The following is a 10,372-nucleotide window of genomic DNA, read 5'->3' as shown; positions in this document are numbered from 1 at the left end:
CTGTTTCCACTTTCCCCAATAAACCTCTCCTATTAGATATGTTGCATAGTGTGGTCTATGCAGCATAACTTGGCACAGACCCAACAAGGTACCTTTTGCTGTCTAATCCTAACATGGTGGGCTTGGGGAATTATATGAACATCTCACAACAGCAAAACATTTCTTTGGTGATTTTGTTTAGGAATTCACACTGCTGTCATAACTAAATGCTTATTCCAATATATAATAAAGGTTTTAATGGTTAATGCTTGAGTTTTATCTAGACTTGAAGGAAACCTTAAGCAAACAAAGATGTAATTTTTTCATTTACTCTCAACATCACACGGTCTCTGAGAATTAACACTGCTTGAAGAATAGACATTAATACTATGCACTTGTTTGTTGATACAAGTTAGCATATATTGTATGTTGTATTGTTGAGAATCCCACATAATAAAAGGCAATAGTTTGTGAGAAATGCTGAGATAAAAAAGCTTTGTAGACTTGTATTCCTTTTCAGATTGTACTTAGCTGAGGAAATGGACTATCTTCTTGTATAACAATGGGCCACCAAGGTTTTACAAAAGGCTTCTCTAATGTTCCAGCTTCATTTGCCTCACCAATTGGAACCACAGGAAAAAAGAGAAGTTACCCTGGCATCAGTGACAGGAAATGCACTGTTGTATTGTTTGTTTTAGAAAGAGATAGAAATGTTGCAGAAGTCCTTGTAGTGTATGTAGCTCAGTCCTCCTTGTTCTGTTTTCTGAGCACTTATGTCTACAGCATGACACTGAGAAGCAGAAGGCTAGAAGTCTGCTCTGTGAGTTAACAAAGGACAGAGTAAGTAAAAGACTTAAATAGGACTAATCTGTCCATATGAAGAAAGAAAGACTCATCGCATTGTTTGGGTTAATCAGTGTTGCTGAAAGAAGCAACTATAAAATATTTTTAAATATGTTGTCTGGTAAACAAATAGCATTCACACATGAGAAGAAAAGTCTCATGAACTGTAGCATCTCAATTTGCTGGAGTACTTTAAGTTATGGATGAGATTTTTGCACATATTCTATATTTGATGAGATCTTAATGGTTTTAATTCCAAGTTTCCATAATTTTGGAAGTATAGACCATTAATGTTGCTAATCACAAACCCATTTAAATTAAATTTCAGAATCCTCACCCTAGAACATTTGTTCCACAAAATTTTTTTTAAAAAGTAAAACAAAAAAAGGATTTTCAGAACATTAAAATTTTTTTTATCAAGACCTTAATCTATTACTTAGAAATAGTGACAGAAAAAAAGAAGTAATATTTATTAGGTGCATGTTTAGATATTCACACCTTATACTTTATATTGTATGATTTGTATAAAGAAAACCTATGAATGTATACTCACAGTATGAAAATGACACATTATTCATAATGAGCATATGTTTATGATTTTATAAATTATCGCATAGAAATTTGCATAGGTTAATGAAATGAGAAATAACTTTTTTTCACTTAGGCACAGTAAAAGCCAAATTCAACCTATAAACCCCACCTGCCCAAGGGCCAGGTAAATTTCTAGAGTTCCAGAAATTGTAGTTCTTGAAAAATAACAAGCCACATGGGAAATATGGTGGCTATATGGTTTTGTCCTTTAAAAGCCCCTATGACATGTGACTCATTGCCATTTGCTGGTATTTCAGAGAGCAGACCTGACCAGAGTCCATCATGGTCAGTATTTAATTAAAGTTTGCTTCAAGATTGGTTCCAAATTGTGGAACTTGTTTTTTCTTGTAAATCTCACTATTAATAAAACATCTACAATTTCTTTTATAACTTCAATTTTAAGTATTAAATTCAATGTACTTTTAGGAAAATTTAAAGCACTTTCAAGTATTACCCAGATGCCTTCACCCCACCTCTCTGTCCCCTTTCCTCTCCCTGTCATGCACATTGAATTATGAAAAGTGTTGCTGCACACATTTGGTGAAAAGAGTGAAACAAATTGCCTTACACACAAAACTTATACTTGTTGAAGAAATTGTGTTTATGATTCAATATGATTTTTACTCCTATTAAGGCATTAATGCTAGTATTTGCTAAACTCAAATTTCCTTTACAGCTTTACCCAATATGTGTTAGTTAATCAGTCAAAAGCAAAAAGTTATAAAATATTTAATATATTGACCAAAGTTTTAAATTTAATATTATTATTCTCACAACCATACATTGAAATAGAATGAATATGCCTTGAATGAAAAACTGCCTTTTCAAGTGTAAAAATATCATTTGACTTAACTTTCTTCAGCTAGAACATTTTCAACATTTGGTGTTCTAGTTAGTGTTTCTTGTGCAAATCGGTGCACTGTTCTGCCTTTTTCTAGATTAGACATTTTTAAGGCATGGCCTATTTATTGAGTAACAACCCTAAAATGTGTTGTGTATGTGATGAAATATTAGACAAGGTTTTTTGCAAAATAATTTATGTATAAAACTGTGATCTGCAAATTTTCTTACAGATTTTTCTTATGCACTTCAACACCAGTGTCTTTGCTGTGACTCAGAATCACAAACATTGTGGCCGTGTGGTGTTCTATGAACCCTTCAGTCACTGTGCTCAATCCTGCCTGCAGCTCAAGCATACCCTAAGGTTATTGCCACAATGAGAGATCTACTGCACTTTTATAAGTATGTAAATGCAGTATATGTTTCACCAATAGTTGACTGTTTCCTTCTTGGTCCAGTTACTCTTGTGATCTCTGTGGCATTTGTTAGATGGTTCCCTCATGAATTCCAAGTCCAGAATCATCTTTGAGAAGCAAATCTGTTTATTCTTGCTTCTTTGGTCTTTTTTAGCTATTGCCTTGTCTTGACCCAAAACTCCTTTGTTAGTGCCCTCCTCAGGGCAGCCTTCACATCCTTATTCCTTAAAGTATAGATGAATGGGTTGAGGGTAGGTGTGACAATACCATAGAACAGAGCCATGATCTTGCCCCTATCATGAGAATAGCTTGAGGGAGGCTGAACATACATACTGATAGCTGTGAAGTAGAAGAGGAAGACCACCAGCAGATGTGAAGCACAGGTATTAAATGCCTTCCAGCGACTCTCAGCAGAACGGAGTTTCAGCACTGCCTGAGCAATGAACACATAGGTGCCCAGGATGAGGCTGAGAGGCACCAAGAGCAGCAAAGCTCCAAGAACATTAAGCTCGGCTTCATTCACAGTTGTGTCAATGCAAGCTAGTTTCAAAAGGGCTGGAACTTCACAGAAGAAATGGTCTATTACCCTCTGTCCACACCTTGGGGCTACCACAGTGAGGGTGGACTGCACAAGAGAGTTTGCAAATCCACTAATCCAGGTCCCTGTGGCCATATGAATGCACCGTTTTTGGTTCATGATGATAGGATAGTGAAGGGGCTTGCAAATGGCAGCAAAGCGGTCAAAGGCCATGATGGCCAGAAGGATGCATTCAGTTGAGCCCAAGGCCAAGAAAATATAGAGCTGGGCCACACAGCCACCATAGCTGATGGTCTTTTCGGGCCCTCTAAGGTTGACCAACATCTGAGGGACAGTGCTTGTAGTATAACAGAGGTCTAGAAGAGAAAGGTTGGAGACAAAAAAGTACATGGGGCTGTCAAGCTGGGGATCTAGGCGGGAAACCAGGATAATGGAGATATTACCAAATAAAGCAAATATGTAGGCCACCAGAAAAATTACAAAGAGAGGTGTCTCCAGCCAAGGCCGGTCAGAAAATCCCAATAAGATGAAGTCATCTACTGAGCTTTGATTGTTGATCCACATATTAGTATTAACAGGTAAAATTCTAGCTTTACCCTGTAAATATTCAATTTCAGGGATGGTCATTACTCAGTTAAGAGGAAACATTGGAGCATTAGAAGTAATACATGCTGAGATAAGATTCCTGTTTTCTCTCTGTATAGGGTATCGACATGGTTATAATAGTGAAAGATCAGTAATGAACCTGGGGAATGTTGTTTAATTGATTGCTGGTTAATTCAGGTTAGTTATTCTCTGGATTTTGGTATATTTTCTTTTAAAATGTTTCAGCAGTAATACCATTGGCTTGACATAATTTGGGCATTTAGTAGTGACAACATAGTATAAATTAACACAAATTTGGAGAAGACAAAGTTTCTCCAAACCACTTGAACAAAGTAGCACAGGCAGAGTGCAGTGGGTCTGTGTTTTAGACAGGGCTGAGGCACTTTGACACATCTATCTTTCTCACAATGAGAATAAGACCAGGAATCTCTTGGGACCTGGAACATTTCATAAAACCTGGGTGATAAGATGTCATGTCAGGACTCCTTTTGTTCTTTCCAAGTTCTTCCGTCCATCCTCTGGCGAGATAAAAAGCATCATAGAAGAACAAGGCAAAACGTTTAAGCAAGTTTTTAGAATTTCAGGCCTAAGATATTTGTAGATTGTGAACATGCTGTTTAAAAATATCCATATAAAGGACTTTTAATCTTAGATAAACACCAGAGTTTCAAATATTTAAATCCTTGTGTAATCTGTGTATCAGTTTCTAATTGCTCAGTGTTATCAGCACACACACATGTACAATTTCCCTTCTGCCTCCTTTATTCTGAGATACGACTCACTAGTTCTACCATGTCTACCACCTCAGCTGTCCCATTTAAATCTCAAAAATTCTTTATATTATCACGTATGAAAAGTAACCTCAATGGCCAATTCTTCTAATTCTTGTCTTAAATTTGTTTTTGTTGGGCTGGGAAATAGGCTTGGTTGGTAAAAGGCTTGTGGCCCAAGCCATATAACCCAAGGTTTATCACTGGAGCCTCCTACATTATTAAAAAAGCAATAAGGCCACATGTGGGGATAGTGAACCACATCTGTAATCCCAATACTTCTTCAGTAAGATGGGAGACAGAGGACTTGCTAGAAGTCCGTATGTTCATTGCCAGCAGCAGAAAAATAAGATACCGTGTTTTAAAATAAATTTGAAGAAATGATTCCTGACATTAATCTCCTCTCACAAGCCTTCATATTCAAATACCCACACTCACATACAAATGTATGTACACAAAATAAACACATGCTTAAATTTGTTTTTGTTTAAATTCCCATATTTGGATAAATTCGTCCTGTATTTCTTTTTGGTTATTTTATAAAATGCATTGTTTTCTTCTTTGTTCAAAGCCCAGTTAGTCTGCTTACTAATTTTGTGTAATTTTGAGTGTCATTGTTTTGTGCTTCAATATTCTTCTTTTCTAAAACAAGCATAGCAACACTTATATAAGTAAACATATTCAGCAATATAATGTAAATTGCAAGCCTAGCCCAGTTTCAGTTCTATATCAATTATCTATGGATTCTTTATTAACGTAGTAGAAGTTTCCAAAAATACTATGTTTGCTTTATTGTGTACCTACACACACTGCATCATTAACAGATATCTATTAGGTTGTAGTAAAAATTACATGACTGAGCCGGGCAGTGGTGGCACACGCCTTTAATCCCAGCACTTGGGAGGCAGAGGCAGGAGGATTTCTGAGTTCGAGGCCAGCCAGTTCCAAGACAGTCAGAACTACACAGAGAAACTCTGTCTCGAAAAAACCAAAAAAAAAAAAAAAAAAAAATTACATGACTGATAAGAAGTCAGTTTCAGATTCATTGACTATTTCTGACCCCTTGTTTTATCCCACCCTATCATTACAATAAGACAGTGAAAATCTTAAAGGCTTCTTTAGCCAGGCCTATTTTCTAAGTCTGTGTTATTACTCTGGGTATTAAATGAATAACAGTGAGGAATGATAGGGAGAGATATTTCTTCAAAGCTAGACCTCAGTCTCTATCTATAAATCTATAAATGTGATAGCATACCGACAATCTCAGCCTTTTGGAGGCAGAGCAGGATTGAAAGCTTGAAGCCTGCCTGGACTACATTGCATGTCCATGTCTAAAGAAATTATAGAAAAAGACAGACATCATTAAATCTAAAACAGAGTTTAGTCATAACCCCAATGCCTTAATTTTTTTATCCTAATTATTTTGGTATCCAAAAGTGATAATTCCCTTTGGTTTATATTTTCCTGTATCATCAGAATTTTCATCTGAACCAGTTCTTATTTGCTTATTCATTAAATCTGTAGTGATAAAGAAACGCGAAAGCAGACACATGGAATTCAGATTAATGACCCACAATCTGTAGCTTTCCAACTATTGTCCTATTTTCATCTTGAGAGGATGCTAGTTCATTAGGAACTTTCATACACAGTTGATTGTTCATATCTCAGCAAGACTTTTTTTAGTGGTCCTTGATATTCAAAGAGTTATATAGAAAAGCAGCTTTAGACTCAGCATTTCAGAAATGATGGCTTGAGGCCTGCTGAGGTTGCACTGACTTACGAAGCTCTTTCTTCCCCTGCTTCTCATGCTGATGTAAAGTTGAACTGTCCATATCCCTATTGAAAGTGTTACCATAACTATAAAAATCATTTTGAAGTACTTTCTTCTTTATTAATCCTTCAGAATTTGCAGTTCTCTCAAGGTAAATTCCATATTTATCACACATACCAAGATTATATCCATAAAGAGATTTTATATATATGGTATATATTTTTATATGTGGATATAAGTATATACCATATATATGATATCATATATATTGTTAGTAATATACATAGCATGTATACATACACATATATATAGTAGGAGTCTGGGTTTTGAACTGAGTATGTTTTCTTGATTAGAGTAATTGGGTGATTATAAGTGACAAGTAACTATAAGACTTTATAAACAAAAGCATGTATTAGACTATATACCATATAATAGGTGTATACTTCATAATAGTTAATTTGAAAAAAAATTCTGATAGGTAAGATTACATTAGTATCTTGATATCACTATTTCTTCTTGTCTTTAAACTTAATGGGTTCCTTTGATATTTTATCTCATCTGTTTCCAGAAAAACCTTTTAGTTTTTTATCCCATGCCTGAGATATAATAAAAAATATTATATGTTTTACCCTTAACACTTTTATTCTTATACCTCTAAGTATAAAATTCCTGTCACTAACCAATAAATACACTTATTTACTTGGTAAGAATCAGTGGGCTTTGATTCTTCATAACTTCATATGTTGTGAAGTTATGGGTATCACTTCATAACTTTTAAGGATTCCACCAGTTAAAACAAATCAAAGTACTTAGATATAAACTCTGTATTGCTTTCACAACCACTGAAAATTAAAATTCATTTATTTTGTAATTAAAAAAATAGCTGTACAATTTGATATATGATGTAAATTAAAATGTAACCAATAGCAATGATATGAATAACTTACACAGTAAAGTTACTATGAAGTTGCTCCAGAAATTTCCAGATGCCTATGACCATCTATGGAAAATTAAGTTGATTATTGAGACTTCTACCTTATAGAGTTAGTTCTTTTTTACCACACTAATTCCATTCCTCATTTCAAATTTGTCCCACATAATTCCACTCCTTTTCCACTTCTCACCCAGGAACTGTGTCTTTAGAAACAGTGCTTCAGAAACATGCTAATTTCTTGTATTACTTTTCAAGGAGATGGAACAGGCAGCATTTCCTGTAGAGTAGAAGAATGGAGTTTTATTTGGTATTAAAGACAACCTTTATTTTTCTTTGTACTCATGACCCAAATTTTGCCTTGAGAACAGATGAAGTTTTTGCTTAGATTGCAGATTTAGTCATGGATGGTACTCAGCATTCACATAACTTCTGCACAATTAGAATCTCTCAAAGGACAACTGCAGAATGTTGCCTTTGTCCTGTGTAGATGAGTGCTTTGCAAAGTCTGCATTCAGAATATTATCTTTGAAGTTCTGAAAAATTCATAGTATTTTTCTAAACTGTAAATAAAAGCCAAGGTTCTCTTACTGTGTTTCACAGTGATTATCACTCCATTTTCCCAATCTTTACATTTCCCCACCATTTCTCTCCAAGTAGGTACAGGACTTTGTTTCTATTGAGTTTCTGAAATATGCATGGACTGTTTCCAATAATTTCAAACTATATAGTTATAATTTATAACTGTGATTTTAATATTATATAAATTATATAATCATAAAATATATACAACTACAATACAATATAATGTAATAAAATATATTTTATAATCATATATACATATAATTTTTCTAAAATATGTGATATATTATATATATTATATATCATATATATACTATAAACACACATACATATGTTACATATAATAATATAATATTAAATATACTTATATATTATATAATATTAATAAAATACTGCTTATTGTTTTGAAACATGGTAGAATATAGGATCATAATTAATGTATTTTTTCAGAGATTTTAAGTAAAATGTGTACAAGCACATTTTGGGGAAGATATTTTCTCCCTGACCATATGATATCCATATATACTTAATATAATTTAAAAGTATTTAATATAAATACTAAATACATAATACACTATGTGTAATATTAGCATATATATTAAATAATTATATATTATATAATAATAAAATTTATTATATGTGTAATAAATTAATAACAGTACTAACAGTACAGTTTTTATATATGGATAACAGCATATTTCTACAGTACTTTATACACTCCTAAATATTAAATATTTATAGGAATATAGAAGAAAAGTGAATAGTGATAAAAGATCAATTCTTATATCATAAGGTGGAATTGAGAGAAAAAAGTGGAGAAGGAACAAAGAATGGGAGGGAAAGACTCATTTGAGGAATGCACACCTGTTGCACTGACTCACAGAAGATGCTGAAATCAGTGCTTGTTACATAGAAGCACAGAAAGAACAAAACTGTAAAATGTGGGAGACAGTTAAGGCTAACTTAGGCAATCCAGTTTATTTGCCTTGAAAGGACTATGGGGTGAGGGTTGGTTGACTTTCTGATATATAAGATAATTATGGTGGTTAGGGAAATTTAATTTACCTAAATCAGAAGTAAAAACATGCTGTGGTCCCCGTGAAGGGAGGAATTAGATATGCAAGATGTATCTAATTGGTCTCATAAAAAAGTGTGAAAGGAATGGAGGGTCCAGAGATGGGACTCTGATGTTAGGGCTTAAGGCAGAGGGCTAACCCTGTCAGATGTTTAAATTGTTCTGTGCTCCTCACTTTCTACACTGGCTCAGATATATGCTACTAAGCCAAATTTGCTTAGATATTGCTATGGTTTTAACTCCTGATTTGGTTGTTAGATGCCCTTATTTTTAATAGTCAAATTTAAACAGCTTTGAAGTTATTAATATGTTTGGGCTTTCAGTACTAAATAGATTTGTACACAAAATTTTCTATTTTAACACCCACAAACATTGAAATGCAAAAGTCAATCTGGAAAGTGCTAAAAAGTTTATCTACAGATATAAATGAATATACAAGTTTCTGAATGTAAATAACATGAGCAGTGTAAGTATATTCTCATAACCTTCTAATAAAACTGTATGAGAAGGATCTATGGGTACTAAAATGCACCTATCAGGTTTTCTCTAAATGCAAATATATATATATATCATATATATATATATATATATATATATATATATATATATATTTGATCCTTCTCATGGCCATACTTGATTGGTTGTTACAATAAGCCTCTAAGTAAATAGTATTATTGGTTTTTCAATTGAAGGGAAGAACAAGTATAAAGAGATTACATCCAGCACTTGCTCAAGTTTGTGCATGTAAATTAAAAAACAAAGATCGAATAATGTTAGATTTTGAGTCCAGTATCAGTACAGTTTTCATAGTTCTTAAAATGAAAATGTGGATGACATTTCAGTTTAAAATTATTGTTCTATATATTTTTCCATGCCATTCCTGGGAGCCATAGCAAAATTAAATAAATGACTGGTTTGATTCACCTCCCCTCTCCAGATTCCTCCTTTGTTTTCCTGGTGCTAAGTCTATGGAGTTTGTGCATAATGATCAGGAATGGAAGGAGACTGACCTGTGGCTCAGCTAGGGCATGCGGACCAGTTTCTGTCTGAATCTCGTCTTTGTGACCTATGAAAAGGCCAAATTTAAGTAGCTAACTCCAATTTATGACTTTTTCCGGATTCACAGATCAACAGGGAGCTTTCCCCAATTTCCTTAGTTGCATCCTGTTTTAAACCTCTGAGGTTCAGCGTAATTATCACAGTTGTTGCCGGCATGTCCAGAAGAAGAGAACCTGAGGGACCAGACAGAAAGAAAACCCCAGAAACAAACAAGAAAAAGAAATTTAAAACAAAATGTAAACTTTATTTTAGTAAAGAAGAAATCAAACCAATTCAAATAAGACCTGGTCAAATAAGACAACTTTTAGATTGGAACTAGTAATAGATAAACTTTCCTTCATATGTGTTTATTGTTTTGAGAAAACTGGTAC

General features: G+C 33.8%; 1 protein-coding gene across 3 annotated transcripts; it reads right to left on the bottom strand.

Annotated features, from left to right (window-relative positions):
- Window positions 1-1,050: 1,050 nt before the first annotated feature.
- On the bottom strand, window positions 1,051-10,101 carry LOC117701695 (olfactory receptor 2B6-like). 3 transcript variants are annotated; one of them, XM_076706281.1, is made up of 4 exons: window positions 9,953-10,101; window positions 7,479-7,565; window positions 7,302-7,354; window positions 1,051-4,331 (listed from the first exon to the last, which is right to left on the bottom strand). In XM_076706281.1, the coding sequence occupies exon 4, from the start codon at window positions 3,832-3,834 to the stop codon at window positions 2,824-2,826; it is 1,011 nt and encodes a 336-aa protein (XP_076562396.1). In that variant the 5' UTR covers window positions 3,835-4,331; window positions 7,302-7,354; window positions 7,479-7,565; window positions 9,953-10,101; the 3' UTR covers window positions 1,051-2,823. The 3 variants fall into 3 exon arrangements, with proteins under 3 accessions (XP_076562396.1, XP_076562395.1, XP_076562397.1); XM_076706280.1 differs by having other exon boundaries at window positions 7,302-7,565; XM_076706282.1 differs by lacking the exon at window positions 7,302-7,354.
- Between the last annotated feature and the right edge of the window lie 271 nt (window positions 10,102-10,372).

Source organism: Arvicanthis niloticus, unplaced genomic scaffold (genome assembly GCF_011762505.2).
Source record: "Arvicanthis niloticus isolate mArvNil1 unplaced genomic scaffold, mArvNil1.pat.X pat_scaffold_192_arrow_ctg1, whole genome shotgun sequence".
NCBI lineage: Eukaryota > Metazoa > Chordata > Mammalia > Rodentia > Muridae > Arvicanthis > Arvicanthis niloticus.
This window is presented reverse-complemented; position numbering and strand designations above follow the sequence as displayed.